Source organism: Cydia amplana, chromosome Z (genome assembly GCF_948474715.1).
Source record: "Cydia amplana chromosome Z, ilCydAmpl1.1, whole genome shotgun sequence".
Lineage (NCBI taxonomy): Eukaryota > Metazoa > Arthropoda > Insecta > Lepidoptera > Tortricidae > Cydia > Cydia amplana.
This window is the reverse complement of record NC_086096.1, coordinates 27,781,627-27,802,418: the sequence shown is the minus strand read 5'-3', so window position 1 is coordinate 27,802,418 and position 20,792 is coordinate 27,781,627. Positions and strand designations below refer to the sequence as shown.

The window sequence follows — 20,792 nt, the reverse complement described above, 5'->3', positions numbered from 1 at the left end:
TAAAATATTTTTTGACACATATTGTAGGTACTCAAGAGTAATTAATACGGGTCACATTGTTATGAAACAAATAAACATTATGGGTTAGGTAATCTTACACAAATCGATTGTTGCGAGTACTTAGGTACTAAACACATGTAGGTACATAAGTAATAGGTACATTTGAAATCAAAATGATTTTAATCCCATTAAAAAAACAATGGAAACATACCTAGGTGTACCTGTACAATAAAGGAGTTTACGGTATGTACAGTATTGTACAGTCAACCAAGAAGGCCTAAGTTCCAATTGGTTGACTGCACATAGTTACCCCTCTACTTTACTAACCCAACATCTACTACTAGTACTAATAGCATATGCTCGTTACTGCACAATACATGTCGTCTTAAAGTATGTAGGTATTCGTACTTGAGAGTGATTTTGTCCCACTCCTATCTGTACATTCTAAATTGCTTTGTAAGGTCATGTCACCTTATTATATGCACTAATCTTTTGCAAGTTACCATCGGTGGTTACTAATAACCTGTACTTAACAATTTTTTTAAATCACAACACAGTCATCATTATAGTCTTCCTGCTGAGGACTTAGGTACCTTCTACTAAATGCCACTTCCCAAGAGCAAATGAACAAGTTGGTAACAAAAATCAATATAGAATTGCCATTAACATCGGAAGAGTTATTTCGACTTCTTCGAAATTCCATTATCAGATCTCGACTTGTTGACAATGGGACCAACTGGGACCAATTATTTCAAGGAATAAAATAATTTTCTAAATCGGTACAGCGGTATTATGGAAACTAATGAGCTTACATTTAAAAAAACCGACAAATATGAGTAGGTACCGCCTTCTGGGAAATCTTGTAGTTGGTTAATAAAATAATTACCTACACGTTGATATACCTACATTGTACAACCATACTTTTATTTTAATTTAATTTTGTCGCCACCTCGTGCTATTAAAACTAATATGTTGTGTCCAGGAGCACACAACATATTAGTTTTATAACAGTTTAAGGTACCTATATACCTAGTTATTAGTATCTGATTGTGATTTAATATATTTTTTAGCTACCGTAAAATGGGATGAGTAGGGTTCGCGGGGAGAGTTGGGTTATGAATGGGGAGAGAAGGGATGAAAGGGGAGTGAGATGGGATTTTAAAGCTACTGCTACAAAAATAATGTATTCTAATTTAAAATGGAGCTATAGTAATACTCATAATAAAAAAAATCGATCCAACAATCTTCGAAAATCACCTTTGTATGAAATTGTTTCCTGTTTATCGCCAAAGATATGAAATGGAACTACCCAAAATAAAATAAAAACTAAAATACAAACGTCCGGAACACTTATTATATACACCATTCCGTTTGCATATGTAAAAATAAAATGTTATCGAGGTTTGAATGTCAGTTTTGCCCCTAATCACCCCTTTTTAAGGCACCTATTACCTCGGCGGAAAATGGCGCAAAGTACATTCTATACAATTTTATTAGCGAAACTTGGCGAAACCCAAATGCCTAATAATATATTTACTGTTTTGGGAAATTCTTGCATTCGGAAATTCAAGTGCATGGTATTTTAACAGTGTTTGAGTCACAGTTAGGGCTTGTAAATATTCGAAACTTTCAGATATTCGAATATTCGACTTTTTCTGACGACGTATTCGAATATTTATTCGAATATTATAAAAAATAAGAAAAGGAACGAGAAATCGGTTTATTATCGTTTTGTTCAAAAGCTTTTTTCACATATTGCTAAAACTAAGGATATTTGGCAGAAATCCACTTAATTGACTAGATTTTATCATCCTACTATTTATAAGATGCCCACATTTATAAAAACAAGTAAAACGCCAAAATTAGACGTATTTAATATTTCTTGATAAAACTTATTATAAATGCGTCGTTGCGTGAAATAATATAACTTTAACCATCCAAACACCTAGGTATGTAAGATATTTTTTAGTAGGTAATTATTTTCCGATTTAAATTAACTTGTCACTCAGAGGCCTGTAAAAAGGCCTTTAATTTCATTGTATTTTGAATCTTTATTGACTTTATTTGTTTTGGCAAGTTATTATTCCTAATGGCCGGCTAATTATAATAATATTGGAATATTTAAGGGGAAAAGTTAGTTGAGTGAGTACTGGGTGGATTATTCGTCAGCTAAAGGTGCATGGTTAGATTACCAAGTTGGGCAGGTTTGGTATGATTAAATTTGAGAATTGCGATAAGTGGCAAGGTTTAGACTTCAAAAATTCGCTTAACGTACGCTTGTACTGAATATACAGAATGACCCTTTAACTTAAAACTTACGCACCGTAAAAATAACATACCTTTTGATTTCGTTTTCTTTTAAATTGAGGTAGGTTTCACTGTATTCACGAAGTCTATCGAGAGGAATACAGTAAAAATATCATTTCCTTCGTATTTGGGTACCTACCGTTCCTAATTTCCCTGTAAATACCCGTAAAACACACAGAAACTGTAACTACAGCGGATGACATAGATTTTTTTATAGTAATAAAAAATATTCGAATATTCGAAACCTGAGCGGCCGAATATTCGAATATCAAAACAGGTCGAATATTCGACAAATTCGAATATTCGAATATTCGAATTGCAAGCCCTAGTCACAGTGAGCTCCTAGCTAGTCCCCTAGAGAGCCCTTGACTCCGCGCCGGTGCGCCAGGTGAGAGTACCATGGCAGCTCATCCACTTCTCAGTAACATATATATGATGTGCACGCGAGTATCTCATGGTATTCAGTCATATTGCATAACGAGAAAGTATTCGTGTTGTAACTAAGTAAATACCATTTTGGCTATTTCCGTCCGCAACGAAATCGCTTAGGTGCTTTCACTGCTTCATTTAAAAAAAAAGATAAGACGGATACATAAATAATTCACACATTTATTACCGCTGTTATAATATGCCATTTATTAACTACGTTACTCAATAGATAGGTATTCGTAACATAGGTAATCAAACTAAATTAATATACAGGGTGTCCCAAGAAGTAGTGATATACTGAAGCTGGGAGGTAGAGGACCTAGAGGGCTATCTGAATCACCCCCATGTATGTTCCGCGATTTTTCGTATTTTCGGAGTTATGATTTTTTTTAATTTTTCACCTATCGCCGAGTACGATGAGATTTTTATTTATGGTGACGTGAATTATTGTGGTAGATGCTTGATTTTTTTTGTGTGCTAAGCTGATAGATAGGCCAATTCAGTATGGTAACATTTACTATCGTTAGATCTCTGAATAGAATTAAAAAAAAATTTAATGCCAAGAAAGATAAAATTACCCAGTATGTTTTATTTTTCTAAGCGCCCTTGAAGTTGTGAACATACTGGGTAATTTTATCTTTCTTGGGATTTTTTTTTTAATTCCATTCAAAGATCTAACGATAGTAAATGTTACCATACTGAATTGGCCTATCTATCAGCGTAGCATACAAAAAAAATCAAGCATCTACCGCAATAATTCACGTCACCATAAATAAAAATCTCATCGTACTCGGCGATAGGTGAAAAATTAAAAAAAATCATAACTCCGAAAATACGAAAAATCGCGGAACATACATGGGGGTGATTCAGATAGCCCTCTAGGTCCTCTACCTCCCAGCTTCAGTATATCACTACTTCTTGGGACACCCTGTATACGTTAAAATTGCACGAGCTTCGAAACGAATTAAGCAAGTTTCGTAATTTAAAATACCTACTTTGCAATATCTAATAACATTTTCTCATTACCAGTATTGGACAATACTACTTCATAGAGTACCTACAGACAGGATTGAATGATTTGGACGCTTCAGTGAATGCTAGGGAACCGTGTATCTTAGCCATACTCGTACATGCCTAAAGCGTTAGCATAGTTATTTAACTTATTATTTAACTTACAATTAGATCGACCTCATTTTATAGCTGTTCTTTTCTATGGCCATTTTAGTCGCCAGTCACGCAACATTAGAACTATCGAACGATTAAATAAAAAAAAGATTTTATATCCGTTATCAGATAATCACGTGACATTAGTCATTAGCTACTGGCATTAAAGGAGGTTTTCGTTCGCTACGGTTCTATTGGGGTGGGTTGGGTGTGCGTGAGCGCTGCCCTTATGTGCAAAAGAGTTCAACGCACGTCTGCGCTTTGTTTGAGCGCACTGGTGCGCGACTATACCCTACATCTAGGATAGCCAAGGGAAAACTTAAATTTCATTTCAAATTGGATCGTATACTTCAACTGAATCCAACAGTATTTCTGTTCCTAGGCTTAAGTTTAGAAACTTATGGATGTAATACGCAGGCACCCAACGACGACAAAAGCTTAACTTTAATGCGATAGCAACTATAAAAGGCAAGGCAAAGGTTATGACGTGTCGCACCCACACTCAGGTATGATGAATACTAAACGAATCTAACAAGGTAATGCATGCAAAACACTCACTTATCGAGGGCGTTCGGACCTCCGGAAAAACGGATACGGGCTCCCTTGCCAGCGACAATCTAGTCCAATGCCCGTGCCCTACTGTACTGCCGTCAAAAAAGAAATCACAACAATAACACTCACTACACTATAACGTTTTTTTTTATCCAGTGGAAATTTGACGTAAATAACAGCTCAACTGTTCTTAGGTGAAGAGCAGAGAGGCACTAAGTGTTACGTCTTGTTTAATGTGAATTAGCACGTACGCGGTAGATAATGCGACGGTATTGCATTTTGGTGGCGAGAAGGCATCGCCTCGTTTGAACGCGAGCCCGACCTGATGTGCGGTGCGCACTGGCAGGCGACGGCTCGCCCGCGCCCAGCGCCGTGACGTCACTATGGTATTCAAAATGGCGGCATGGAATTCGAGAACCTAGGTGTACCGACAGTAAAACAATCGATGATTTGACACGTTTTCCGCTCTATAAGAATTTGGTTTTGTAAATAGACAAAAAGATTATATGAGCGGATGTTTTCACTTAGAAATAACTGGCAATTAGGACATATAGTTACTTATTAGTTACTGGGTTACTAGTTTACCTATATTATTACAGTAGGCATGTACCTAGCTAAATATTTCTATACCTAGGACAAGTTAAGCATTTGAGTAGGTACCTACATACTTTATTTAATCAACTTCCTCAGGAATTTTCCCCTGATAACGTTAAGCTACTCTATAATAAAATATATCTAACAGGTACAAATAAGATCCATGCAAAAAAGGGCCACGACAAGAATAAGGTGCATCATTTTTTTTCGGTAATATTTTTACCCACTTAGTACCTACAATGCCCCTTTCACTAACATAAAATGAGACGGCGAGATGTTAATGTTCATTCATCCGGTCTACGAAAGAAAAAGACAGATGTACAGTGCCTAGTTACCTGCTTTATGTATGAAATGTTGATTAACATGAAACATAGTGTATCTAGCACAGAGATTTAACATATTCGTTTTGATAGTAACGTAAATATTAAGCAGCAGGTCTAAAATAATAAATAATATTGAGTTGCCGCATTTGTAGCGAGTTTTTCTCAGTTGTAGGCATGAGATGAAGCGATTTCGCGTGAACGCAGGCACGCCTACGTCGAAATGAGGTGACCTCATAATTATACAGCAACGCAAGCCTTCATCGGAGTTAGTTACGGTTCACGATTCAGTTCAAAGTGTTCAAACACTGGAAGTATCTGCACAATATTGCTTCGTCACCGATTCTTAGTTGTAAAACTCTTGAAGTAGATAATTTAGCATATTGGGCTCATTAGTAGGTACTATATATATATACCTTCACGCTTATGAACCCTTAGTAACCGTACCGAGATGTTTATAAATATGTCGGATGAGGTACACATGTTCTCATTAGTCACTAAAACGGTTAACCGATTAAAGTACCTAATTTGCAGTTTTCTATAAAGTTGGTTACGGTCACAGACTGTTGTTGATCCATCTAAGGTTCAAGCTAATTTGGTTATCAATACTAACGGTATGAAGTGTTCAATGTAAATTAAACCCCGTATCTTTGTGTTCTTTACTCAGATGCTTGGATACTAACAATTAGTGAAGGATTGCACTACATCGCAAAGCATTTTGGATATGGGTGTCAATTGATTTTCCCGAGTGTAAGTATCGGTGAACTTGCAGCCATGAAAACTCAGAGTATCTCCACTCCACAGGTAACGCCGTTAAAAGAGAAGATCTTCGTGTTGAAGATATCACTAAGTAAGGGGTGGCCAAATGTAGATATACTTAGGCTGCATAGTTACCGATGACACCAACATTTCGTAGAGTAAGAGGTCAACAAATTCGAAAACCCTAATTCTACTCAGGTTAGAACTTACAAATTAGATTCTAATCTACCTACTAAAACATAAAGATTAAATATAGTCAAGACATTGACAAACAAATGTACCTTTATACAAAAATAAAAACTAAGTAAAGCCATGTAAAGCTCAAGGCCTCAGATGACTAAAATACATTTATTCATCTGAGGCCTTGAGCTTTAATTAGTTTTTATTTTAAGATAAATTATGAAACAAGTTAAGCCTGACTGAGGGCAAGTCTCTCCCGTGCTACCGAAACCTAATAATTATAATCCCTACTTGTAGGTATTAATATTATAAATGAAAATAAAGTCACTCTGTCTGTCTGTTACCTCTTCGCGTTTAAACTGCTTAGCAGAAGCTAGTATTCTAATAATAAAGACAAGACTGCGTTCGTTACAAAAAATCAGGAAACAACTTGCAAGCGGCATGTATGAAGAATAATGTATTTGCCTACATGCACGTATATCGATTAGCAGCCGTCATCCAGTGGTGCAGTAGGTTCAGAGAACGGAGTTTTTGAAAAGTCGGAGTTTTTTTTATCACAATATTGTTGACGCCTTTCTCTAGGGACTTCAGCGATTCGCATCCTGAGTTTTTAACTCTAAAAAAAAAGGAACATAGGTCTAAAATGCGCTTTAAAAAAATATGATCAATTTTGCATAAAAAGTTAAAAGTAATTTTGAAAATTATTTTTTAAATGAGCAATATTATGATTGAGGGAACTCAGTGATTACTTTTTTTAATATAAAAAAACACATAAAATTAAAATTCAAAAATTTGACCACGCACATCCATCTCGCTCACGCTTACGCTCAGTGAGAGTGAGAGAAGAACACGAACATACTGGGACTAAACTTAGAATCGAAGAAAGTTGTAGCTAAACGCACTTGACACTTTCATGCACGCCGGCGCGGTTGACCCGGCGGCACTTAATGGTGTTCTAGAGAACGGCTGTAATCATGCCGAATTACACGCTCCATGGAAACACATCGTCCACTTTCTATACGCTTTCGTACTTAGACTAAACGAAGATTTGGCCTCACTCTCTCGTAGGTATTCGTTGAACTAATCGTTAAATATTAATTGTTCCAATAGTAGGTACAATCTACATGCAAAAAATATAGCTGGAAATTTTGTTGTACAGCTAAAAATATTTTTTGTCTCCATAAATTGTCACTATTTGTATGACTTCAAATAAAATGTTTTTCTTGAAGAGGAAGGTCAATATGGCTAATTCCGTCATAGGGACTATTCCGTCCACGAGCGTATATTTCTTTGATTTTCAATCGTAGGAAAAAATCCTATTTGCTTTTGATTGCTGAAACTAAAAGCCCTAATGACGGAATAAGCCACATTGACCTTACATACTTTTATTACTAATGGGTTAATGCTATTAGTAGTTAAAAGGATAGTGGACGAACGCTTCTCCATACAAAAGTAATCCTCATTTTCCTCCATGGATATTGACATATTGGAAATAGTTATTTGTACAACAAGAGATCAAAGTTTGATATTTCTTCGAGTGCTTATTTTGAGTCCCGTGCAAGCGAAATATTCTATAATAATCTAATTTAGAATCTTGAGCGTAGTAAGGGACTCAAAAGCGCACGAGATGTAAATAACTTTGATCTCGTGTAGTTCACAAAACTTTACACCTCAGCAGTGAGAACATGTAACCCAAAAAATGTATTCCTTCTTCATCACTTACCTCTATTCACTCATGTTTTCTTAAGATATACCAACAATTAAATTTTCACCTCAGCATCTCGAACAAGGGTACTTAACTGTTTTTAAGGGTACACTGTTTTTAAGTAGCAAAGTACCCTTGTTCGAGCTGCTAAGGTGAAAATATATTTATGCAACGTATTGAATAATAAACAATATCTGGGAGACCGAGCTTTGCTCGGAAAACATAATATAAAAATTCAAAAATGCGCGTTTTCCCAGATATAAGACCTAGTAAGTAGATAGATTTTTCGCCGCCGAAAACCCCCATATAGCAAATTTCATCGAAATCGTTAGAACCGTTTCCGAGATCCCCGAAATATATATATAAATAAATATACAAGAAATGCTCGATTAAAGGTATATATATAAGATGGGTGAGCATTTTTGTTAGATTTTTGTTCCGGACAGGAGCTAGTCTAATATGAACCAAAATTACAACGAATTAAGAACGATGAATAAACAAGATCTAAAATTTAGAGTTTTTATTTAGATTCTAAATAAAAACTGCTGACTTTATATTATTATAATAACTGAATGATAAGGCATTACTTACGTTAAAATTCAAAATGAGTACCTGAAAATATTTAATATCGTCATTGAACAAATTTGAAATTATCCGAATCCTGCCATCATTTAACACCAACGTGCGATAATATCGCATAATCATAATACAGGCTGATTCGAAATTCAGTTAATGACGAATTGTTTGGATAGTAAATAAGCTCAATTATAAAATTTACCCTCTTGAGATTGGGGTGATATGAGATTAAAGTATTTACCTATATTTACCTAGTATTTACCTATTCAATCAGTCAATTCAATGCATTTCAAATGACCATCCTATTTTTCATGACATACCTAATCTTCTGTTAGCTAGGCAAAAGATGTTATGAAAAAAGGTGCATACATTTTGGGGTTGGGCTTTTATGCATACTGTACTGGGATGGGATTGTAACACATTTCCAAATATAGGTATTACAGAAGAGCAGGATAAAACCGAATAATATGCGCTCGTAATTCATATTTTCGGTGACAATTATAAGTTTGGGTTTTTAAAACTGTTTGTTTAATTGCATCCCACAATATTTACATTCAAGTTTTGTTTGTCCTGAAAACATTTACATACTCGTACAATATATAATTGTTGTCTCTTGAAATCAGTAGACAATTTTTTTTAAATACTTTACTTAAAAAACGGAAATAAAGAATCATTGAAATGTCATAGCTTTTAATGGTTTGGTTGAGTTTCTTTTATTGCATGTTTCACAACAGCGGTTAGATGGAGCATTTAATTAATTAGTATAAGAAATAAAATAAAAAATACCCGAATTAAAGAAAACGAACTATGCCATTTAGTTTCCATAAATGTACCAACTTAGCCGTACGCCGAAGTTAACGGATTTAAAATACAACATCCTGTAGAGTGGGTATAAAATTCCAAATTATCTACCTACATGCAGTTTTGACATATTTATATTCGAACCGATCACTCGCATTGTTCAGCAATATTTACTGTTGATGATAAAATACCTTCGAATGTCGATATAGTACCTACTTCTGCATCCTGTACCCAGCCAATACGAAACAATCGTTTCAGGTGACAAACGTCGTGAAATCGTTCGAGACTCAGCAGACTATAACGAAATTACGGAAATCATATTTATAGAGCTGACAACAGAGCATATTTCGGGGTCACACAGAAGCTTGTGTTAGCTTACTATATAGGTATATTTAAATATTTGAAACATAAAGTAGGTACTACAAAGATGATGTTATCGAAAGGACGATCCTACTATTTAACGCATTCTAATATAACAAGATACCTAATACACAACCACGTAAAAGTTGTTGTTGTTGGTACCGGTTTATATATGTACTAGGTATCTGTCTCTATTTTATACAGAACCGTCAGTAGGCACTTTTTGTATTTTTTTTTGTTGCTTTGAGGCTATTAGAAACTATAGCCGTCAGCAGCTTTGAAACAGAACATTTCAAGCTAAAGGATGTAGGTATCTAACATAGACTAGGAATCCTCTAGACGGAGTTTAGAGCAATTATTTCGTGAAACCGATGCTGCCAAAAATACTGGGGTGCGGGGGACGAGGTGAGCGAGGTCCCGTGCCGTGATTGGTCCGTTCAAAGACACGGACGTCACACAAAGATACTTTCGACTCGAAAATGGAGTAAAAGTACCGTATATTGTGGCAGAGGGGGTAGAGCTACTATGCTCAGTCTGGAGGATGTCTTGTCTGTGGTATCTAAACACCGAAACTTGATTTCCATTGCACCAGTATTATTGCTGTTAACTCAAATTGACATATATATTGGGTTCCACAGACCTTGCAACGAATTCAATCGATCTATCAAATGCCGCAATGGATCGTAAATCGCATGTAATTTGTAGCAAGGTACATATAGCTGGTCAAGCAAATCATGTCAGTAAAAAAAGGCGCGAAATTCAAATTTTCTATGAGTCGATATCCTTTCGAGCCTACATTTTTCAAATTTGCCGCCTTTTTCTACTGACAAGATCTACTTGACTTAGCATACAACTTACCGGGCACGTGTTGGTCGTTGAAGGTGATAGCGACAGTGTGCAGCGCGGGGTTGCGCGGCGTGAACGCGGCCGCGTACCGGCGCGTGCCCAGCGCGCGCACCGAGCTGGCCACCAACGCGCCGTCCGCGCCGCGGACCTCTAGCTCCAGGTGCCCCGGCCCGGCCTCCGCGCAGTCCACTTCAATTCAAGATAAACCTTCTACTATGCATGATACTCTTGCTGATAGTTACCAGCTTTCAGTTAAAGATAGGTACATGTTTATGACTTTATAATCGATTATTTCCAAAAATCATCAACTAGGTACTTGCTAGATACCTAGTCCACAAAAGTTGTAACAACACCTTTAAATATTTTTAAAACCTTGCGAATGATGTACAGACCCCATACAGATGGTTATTTTATTATACACGTAAGTACTTATATATGCAACGCAATTCTTAACCGGAGCATAACTGACAACTGATAGAAAATTATTACAGAGATATTGTATGTTATTATATCAACCAACTCCATTATTTATGCTGTAGGTATGTTAAATTACTGATATTGCCTACAGACGTGGAAATATTATACTTAGATATTACAATTTACTAATAATTAAGGTTTAAATTATTAGGCAGTTAAATTATATTCTCAAAACAATCATTCTATTGGTATTGGTATTGGTATTGGTAAGCTGCGTGAGTACCTAAGTAAATGAATATTTAATTCCTTGGATAAAAATTGCCTATCATTTAATAATAGGTATATTTATGAAATTACTTGTATTAAATGAAATATTTAGTATATTTACTATTTTGAGTAGATTTAACCGAACGAATGAAAGGCTTATGTAATTATAATTGTGAACCTTTTCAACCTTTAGCTCGAATCTGCCCTACGCTGCGAATGTAAGTAGGTATAGATCACAATCTGCTTGGCAAAGCGTCTAGCGAACAAATCTGCCAATGTATGGCGGAAATGAGCCACAGATGTGTCTGCGGGCTGATCTCCGGCAGATAAATCTGAGCCTAATTTCCCCTTACATTAACACATCGGCTAGGCAGATTCGATCGAAACATCCTGTAATATCACAAGCAATTAATTAGTTAGCAATTCGTTAATTCTACAAGCAAATAGTTTTGCTCAAATAAGTATACCTACCTATTTGCATTAATATATCGACAGGTAACGAAGTCTGCAAGGCTATTTTGCATGCAAACATTAGCATAGCGCGGAAATTGAACCAGCGTTCCACCCTCACAGACATCGCGACATTCGCGACGCTGCAGAAAATAACCACATTGTTTAAAATGGAAGGAAAACTCTATGGAGCAGCGTACATTTAATAAAAGCGAAAACTAAACGAGTGACTTTAGTATTCTCTTCTGCTGTCTAACGCAACAACAAAAAGTTTTACGTTACAATAAAAGTGTAGTGATTTTATGCCAAATATAAAAGAAATGGTGAACCAATATTTATAAATACTATGTAAGATTAGTCAATTTAGATTACTAGTAGGTAATATTGATATTGGCTTACACTATACTGACTTTCTAGCAAGTGTTATCAAAACATTAGGTAGGTAGGTATATTACGGAAAATATTAAAATTGTAAACGCCTTATAGATGTCGGCGGCCGATCGTAAGATCAGGCATATCGTGAAATTCCTAGGCATATCGTGAAACGTGAAAATCTTTGACCCGTTCCCTGAGTCGACGGAGCCCCGCTACGCGGGGCTCCTATTTCTGGGCCGTTTGCCCTTCGGGCATCTAAAGCAACCTGACGAACCTATCCTACCTATATATTGGTTTAATGTCACTATCGTCAAAACATTACACAGGAACATTCATATACCTCAGGTGACCGGAGGGCTGGCAACTACCTCGGCCAGAGGATAAGCCTGGGGTCTACCGCGAAAACCGAATTTCGCAAATTGCGGGGCTCTCTCTTTTACTTTCATTAAGACGTAATTAGAGTGACAGAGAAAAATGCCCGCAATTGACGAACTTTGATTTTCGCGGTTATAGCCCTGGCCATCCAAAAAGGTAACGCTGCCAGCTTTCTGGGCACCATAACGTATGACGGCGACCTGGGGAACATTTTTATTTATAAGTTTATTTTAAAATGTATTATAGTTCTAAATTTTAATGATTATATCAGGATTATATAGTTTAATTATTTTGTTCTCATTTCTATTTAACTCTAGTTTAAAATATTATTTTAGCTATATATCTATCTTATTTCACAAGGAACTTCTAAGATTATATTACTACAGGTGATTATAAACACCGAAAATTATTAAAAGCATAAGTATACGATACGTATATAGGTACAGAAAAATCATAATGAATGATAATATTTAAGCAAATATTTGAGAAACTGTTTTGTTAAATATACAATTGCACGCTTAAGCGATCCCTTTTCCGAGGATGACAGAATAATAGAGCACTCAGGATAACGTTTCCAAGAAAATATGAACAACAAACAGGAGATATATTGTTACCGTCTATTCACTGCTTTATTATTTTGAATTATTGAAATATTTGTATTTATATGGAACAATAAAGTTTTGATTGCTCAAGTGCGACACTGATATTTTATTAAGTAAGTTGGGACATGAAAAAAGAAAAAGAAAATACGGTCCCAGTTATTTTTAACCGCCTTCAAAAAAAAAAGGAGGTTCTCAGTTTGACCCGTATGTATGTATGTATGTATGTATGTATATTTGTTCGCGATTATCTCGCGTTTGGCTGAACCGATTTTGATGCGGTTTTCAGAAAAGTGTTTCTTAATTTTTGAAGGCGTAATTACTTAGTTTTTGAAGGCGGTGCCAAACCAACAAAAACATTCTTTACTACCAATCAGAAACAAAAATACGAGTACGTAGTACCTACAAGAACTAAATTAATGAGTAAACTAAGTATGTCTTTATAATGCAAGTAAGTGCAGCGTTCTTCGTTGTCTAAAATATCGGTTCTCAAAAATTTTGGTTTGGCACCGACTTCAAAAACTAAGTAATTAATTACCCGGATGATTATTAAGTTTCTTATTATTAGGTATTAATTACTTTTTGGCAAAAAGTTGCTTTACGACGGGATAGGGACTGGACACGTAAAGGGGTGCCATATAAAAATTATTTTGTACTTTTCAGTGGGTTGGTTTTTTGAAGGCGGTTCCCTTTTTTTTTAAAAGATATTTTTTCGCCTATGTCTGTGTAACGATGATCACTGCATACAGGTTGCTTACGAGACATGAGCAGGACTAAACTAAACTCAGTAAATTATGTTAATGGATCGTTCACGATCGTAGATAAGTAAAACAATTTATCTCGTTTTTTAACTTTTTGTTTTTGGTTTAATACCTAATTGACGAATGTGACTGGTCGTATGCCTATTACATACCTAGTATTAACCTAATTTGTTCATTACAAAACACACAAACTAGAAAGAAATACCTTGAATACTAAAATCCCTTTCAGTCGCGTATTTCATGCATGATTCCAATGAATAATGTCACAATTACAACTTGAAGTGCACGTTTCGTATTTCACCACTTGTGGTTTCATTAAATATATAACCCACTATAAATTTTTTGCTATTTAGATTAATAACTTGCGTAAAATAACCGTTACAAGTTGAAACTAACCCAAATATGTGAACTTTTGGCATTAGAATGACAGTGACATTGACAGCGTGACGTTCGGTCGTATTGAAGTCTGAACTCCTAGTACAGAGTTAATACAAACAGTCCAAAACGCCTAAGATTTTAAACTTCCCGCTATGTTTTGAGTATGTTTGCTACTAATAAACGTAAAATACTTCCACACAGGAGTGTTTTTCGGAAAGAAACTAAAAGTATGTCAAAGTAAAATAATACTTGCAGGTTCGTGCGTGTAGAGGGGCCATAAAGCGTTCCCTTTTATTATAATTTAGTCTACTCAAACTGACTACCCGATTATTGCCTGTGAATGTGTGCGTAGACGTCATTGAGAATATCTCCGTCTTTCTCTAAGACGCAAGCGTGAAAGGTATAGATCTTGGTAGCATCGAACTTTACGACTTTTGACCTCTTCCTCGGTTATGGTAGCCTGGTACTTTTGGTAAACATTTGTCTTAATAAATCACTGGTCGTCGGTTGCATATCGCTAATAGGTACGGGGCAAATGACCTCTTCCTCAGTCATGGTATCCTGGTACTTTCTGATTAATGTTTGTCTCATTATGTCGCCGTTATGTCGCCATTATGTCGCCGTTATGTCGCCATTATGTCGCCGTTGTGTCGCCAGTATGTCGCCATTATGTCGCCGTTATGTCGCCGTTATGTCGCCGTTGTGTCGCCAGTATGTCGCCATTATGTCGCCAGTCGCCAGTATGTCGCCAGTATGTCGCCAGTCGCCAGTATGTCGCCATTAGGTCGCCAGTATGTCGCCAGTATGTCGCCGTTATGTCGCCGTTATGTCGCCGTTATGTCGCCATTGTGTCGCCATTGTGTCGCCATTATGTCGCCAATATGTCGCCGTTGTGTCGCCAGTATGTCGCCATTATGTCGCCGTTATGTCGCCATTATGTCGCCGTTATGTCGCCGTTATGTCGCCATTATGTCGCCAGTCGCCAGTATGTCGCCATTATGTCGCCAGTCGCCAGTATGTCGCCATTATGTCGCCATTGTGTCGCCAGTGTGTCGCCGTTATGTCGCCATTGTGTCGCCAGTATGTCGCCATTATGTCGCCGTTATGTCGCCAGTATGTCGCCATTGTGTCGCCGTTATGTCGCCAGTCGCCAGTATGTCGCCAGTATGTCGCCAGTATGTCGCCAGTATGTCGCCAGTATGTCGCCATTATGTCGCCATTATGTCGCCATTATGTCGCCATTATGTCGCCATTATGTCGCCAGTCGCCAGTATGTCGCCAGTCGCCAGTATGTCGCCATTATGTCGCCAGTATGTCGCCAGTATGTCGCCATTATGTCGCCGTTATGTCGCCGTTATGTCGCCAGTATGTCGCCGTTATGTCGCCAGTATGTCGCCAGTATGTCGCCGTTATGTCGCCAGTATGTCGCCAGTATGTCGCCAGTATGTCGCCAGTATGTCGCCAGTATGTCGCCAGTATGTCGCCAGTATGTCGCCAGTATGTCGCCAGTATGTCGCCATTATGTCGCCATTATGTCGCCAGTATGTCGCCAGTAAAAGAGTATAAAAGGCAGGAGCGGACCGCCGGTATTCATTCATTCTTCAACCATCGGATAGCAGTGACTCTGGTTCTCGGGCGTTTAAATATTCGGTGAGCAAAGTTCCTCTACTACTGTTACTATGTTTGTTTTTGCCGGGAATTATCCTGGTGAATTTAAACGTGGAAATGGTGTCTGTGTTTGGTTTTACGGGGACAATATCGTCGTAAAGCTGATCTTAGACTTTTGTGGAGATTCTTTGTTACCGTGTACGGGATTTAAATATAGTGAAGTTTCCTACGCAGTGTTTTTCTAAGTGCCGCCACGTTATGCAGGGACAATATCGTTGCATAGCAGGGACTTGGAAAGCGTGTCTGTGTTTAGTTTTACGGGGACAATATCGTCGTAAAACTGAACTTGGGCTATTGCGGGGATTCTTTGCTACTGTGTGGTGTTATAGTGAAGTTTTCTACACTGTGTTTTCTAAGTGCCGTCACGTTATGCAGGGACAATATCGTTGCATAACAGGGGCTTGGAAAGCGTGTCTGTGTTTGGTTTTGTGGGGACAATATCGTCATAAAACTGAACTTAGATAGCGGTGTTTAAGGGAATTTCACTTCTGTGTTTAGTTAGTTTGATTTTGTGAGTAGTTTGGTTCGTAAAAATTGAACCTAGTTATTTTTAGTGTTTTACTATGGGGTCTTTTGCTATATAGTTTAAAACCAGATCATTGTTTGGACTGACTGTTTGTCCGACTGGACCGCTCACCCCTTGCGGTGTTAAATGTGAGCTGTCTAGGAGTATTTTTGCTCCAAGATGAGGGTTATCTTGGCACCTTCTCTTTACCAACATAGAAGGTGAAAAACGTCTCCCTCCTTAGCTCTCCAATGTCCAGCTGTTAGATGAATAATGGGGATGTCACGTGCGCATCATCCGGAGTAATCTGGGCCCATTTGAAATCTACAGTATTTGGAGGCTTCGTATATTAAATATATTTATTTATACCACTTATATACATAATAGGGCCCTGTCTTACCCATGTTGCCACCCTGCCTCTGTGCAACCCGCCATGGGGGGAGACAAGTCCACGAGCTGTTAGGTTGCATTCTCGGAATCGCTCGCCGAACTCTTACAGCTTCTTAGTAGGGATACACTTGCGTATATTCCAAAGTGCCAGGTCGATGGTAAGTACGAACTGTGCTTTGGTTATACTAGAGTAGGGACAAGGGTAGGTTTAGGGTAAATTCACACACTAATTATTCGGAATTTAGGGTTCGTTCTAGTCTTGGTCTGTAAAATTGATGTATTTCTCTTTTTAAGGGACTTCAACTACGGTCTCGCTATACTAAAATTGTGCGTAAATAGGTATAGGGTTTGAATTGCTTAGATCTTCCAATATTTAAATTATTTGGGGAAAATAATTAACGTAAAATCTTATCTCTATTTTTATTTATGAAATTCTGGTTTTCTGGTGTAAAGACGAGGTACTGAGTATTACAATCATGTTTCTAAGGTATTTACACAATAAAATCATAAATATCAAGTTGGGATTAGGAACACAGTCTATTCGGAGATAGAAAATCGACGACTAGCTGTTTTAGGGAACCTTTGGCAGGCAAGAGTAATCCGAAGGATATTTTGAGTGAAATAATGCTCATCTTGATATTTCAGTCTCATAAAATTTAGTATATAGTTTAACAAATAAACTTAGTACTTCGTTCATACTTCTAAAAAACTAGAAATACAGTTTATATTTTAGTCCTGGGGAATGGAAATGGGATTCGCATCCCTAGCTTTTGAAATAAAAAAGAATAGTAATTTTGATGACTGATGGATACTTTGACACTTCTCTTCATAGTCATCTAGGCACGCATAGGTTCCGAAGTGTTGGTCATAGCCCGTCTGGTTAAAGAGGTAGGGTAGGAGTTCCAATTGACCTTGCTGATTGGACTAGGAGCCCCCAATCCTGCATCGAGCGTATGGGTAGCATATTTCGAATAGAAGCTGGTAGATAATAATATTAAATGCTAGGGTGTAAATGGGCTTACCCCAGGAGTGCTACTCATATGTTATCCCGGAGGCTTAATAGATTGTAGCAGGCTTTTACCAACCCCATTTTTAAACTCATTATAACAAATATATTTCTTTTATATTCATATTATCATATATGCTGCATTTACCTAAATAATATCACTTCAAGTAAAATATAACTCCATTTACATTACAATAATAAATTCTGGTAACTTTTGGTACTATTTCTGTATTTTAATAAATTATTCTAGTAAGTTATTCGTTAACATCATAACAAAACGCGCTTTCAATATTGTAATATATTTTTCCTAAAGTCCAGGTAATTGTAAGTAAAATCAGAGTCCAAAATTTAGCTGATACTCATTAAAGAACTTAGGGTACCGCGGTTCACTTCGAGGGGTCCTAACGCTAGACTAGACGATCACGACTAAATCACATGGCCATATTCTAAGGGTAAATCTAAAGAGGGTGTTTATATTATGGTAAGTAAGTAAGTAGGTAGTGGGAGGTTACACGAAGACGCTTTAAAGAAAGGACGCTTATCACGAATTTTGTACATTGTCCTATCTGTTCCTATCTCTATCGTACGCGCACAATTATATTGCTGGCCGCGTAGCCAACATGACAATAATCGCTTACGATCCTTAGCGATCGAAATGTAACTGTCACTGTCGCACTAATATGGAAGAGTTATAGAGAGACACAAAGCATTTCGTTGTCGTAGCGATAGCATGTCTCCTGAAACACCCTGTACTGTATAGGTATCTATTATCATTATCACATAACCCTGCGTCAAAATTTATTTAATAAACCATATAAAGTAAAATTAATAACTAATATTATTATGTAAACAAATTAAAAAACTTAAATAGGAATCATATGAAACTAAAAATCGATTTCTAAAGTTGGCTCATGAGTCATGGTGCCGAGGATGCTGGCAGCATTTCCCCGCTAAAATGCAATGCTTATGCGTTAAGCGAGGAAGGTGCCAGCTCTTTTCTCACCGGTGACGTCTACTAGCCGCTTGACCGAGGGTCTCGACTCTCGACGCCAAACCGACCGTGTATACGTGAATCAATATACCTCTTTTTATGTTAATTATTAATGGACAAGAGATAATACAATAACACATATTAGTATGATTGTAAATTGTAACGTTGACCGCATTTTTTTATTTACCTACCGATAAACTCTATTAATCTATCGACTGTTCCATTGAGTGTTGGTTGTACTTGAATTTCTTGAGCTCCTCTATTGTTTTCCCTTTCAATTGGTCTGCAACAAAATATCGTTATGTTCTAAATAAGTAAAATCATTAAGTACCTTTTTATTTATACTAAAATTACAAGACGACTAAGAGTCAAATGTTAAATGGTTGTTATTTTATAGTACACAAGTTTCTGCGACTTCGTGAGATGATGATGTTTGATAAAAACTGTCCTATGTCTTTCCTCAGGCCTCAAGATATCTCCATATGTACCTACCAAATTTCATCTAGGTAAATTCGAAATCGGTTTGGCGGCTTAAGCGTGAATTAGTACATAAATAACTGTACCTAACTTTAGACAGACAGCCAAGGTTACATTATATACCTAAGTTGCTAGCGCATAAGTACATAAGGAATAATAATATATTTTATGTAGTACTATTTGAAGTACGTTTTCTTAAAAAAGGGTAATATTTTGTTTGGACGAGTTATATTTAAGACTGCTATTTTGGGCATGTCTATGTTCATATGAGAGTCGCTTTTGCTTTATTTCGTTCAATTTTCCAACAGCGCAAAATTAACTCTATTTCCTAGAATATAGGTTCAAATTTCGGTGTACTTCCGTTTGGCCCAAATACATTTCGCCAAATTTCACTTCCCAACAAACTTATCGCAATAGTTTCATTTCCCAAAGGAACCTTTAGCAAAGTTACACTTCGCATATACCTTGTTTGGTCAAATTATCATTTGGCATGATTTTACTTTGTCAAATGTCATTAGGACAAAAACTTATTTAGCAAACGTTTTTTATTGGCTAATATTATATTCCAAAAAGATGTTTGCTCAAATTGTCACTTCGCAAATTTGGCAAATAGGCATCTCTATTTAAATTTGAACCTAAATTCGTTCTGTTAGAATTTTGAATTTAAGTATATAATATTTCTACTCAGTATCAGTAGTAGCTTTCTCCATTCTTACTGAGAAAAAATGTCCACAAGTTTTTGGTGCATTTGTATGAAATTTTGGGGCCACTTTTTACTCGTATTAGGGTCGAAAGAGCTCGTGATTCTGACTGGAAATAATACAAAAAATCACAGTTCTGTGTAATGCAGATTGGAAGTTATAGTAGGTACAATGCAGTACCAAAAAAATTACTATGTTTATTAAATTTTTAATCATCAAAATGTCAAAATCAAGTCAATTTCATTTCTGATCAAATCGATCGAACGGCGCGCTCTTTCTTTCTTCCGTGGATTTGATCATCCCGTCTGGATACCGCTTTACCAGTTACACTACACTGAATGGGATTGGCAACTGTCAATGGTTTGCATAGATGGCACCATCATAGCTTGCCAGGGCTTGCCCCTTCTCTAGTTGAGTTCTATGAGATTTGGCTTAAAGGGCTGGCATCTAGGGCATAAAATTCTATATAAAAAACAAGAATTTGACACAATTCTAGGGATTGACAAAGCAATCTATGCTGGCGCCATCTGTTAAATACTTTGACCGGCCAATCCCATTGATTACCGAATCTTAATTCCTTAATTTTTATTTTAGGTCCTTATATAATTCTAAAATATTATTGCAGATATGTTCATGGTTCAACAAAATACATCCGTTTGCGTAAAATATAACCAAAATGATAAAGTATTTCAAATGAAAGCAAAAATAAAAATACTGCAGGCCCTCTATTGGTATGTAAATTGTATGCCATGTAATATTTTGGGACATGTAAGTTATCCTTAATGATACATTTGACTAAATAATACTTGGTAAAATGAAACTTGACCAAGTAATTATTT

General features: G+C 36.7%; 1 protein-coding gene across 3 annotated transcripts in view; it reads right to left on the bottom strand.

Annotated features, from left to right (window-relative positions):
- LOC134661406 (filamin-C) overlaps positions 1-20,792 on the bottom strand; it is a 102,519-nt gene that overhangs the window by 42,083 nt on the left and 39,644 nt on the right. For 2 of the 3 annotated variants that reach the window (XM_063517474.1, XM_063517475.1), the window contains exons 19-20: positions 18,967-19,058; positions 10,606-10,782 (exon numbers count right to left, since the gene is read on the bottom strand). In XM_063517474.1, the coding sequence (XP_063373544.1) occupies positions 10,606-10,782; positions 18,967-19,058 (269 nt within the window). The remainder of the gene's footprint in view (positions 1-10,605; positions 10,783-18,966; positions 19,059-20,792) is intronic. The other variant, XM_063517476.1, reaches the window with a different exon arrangement.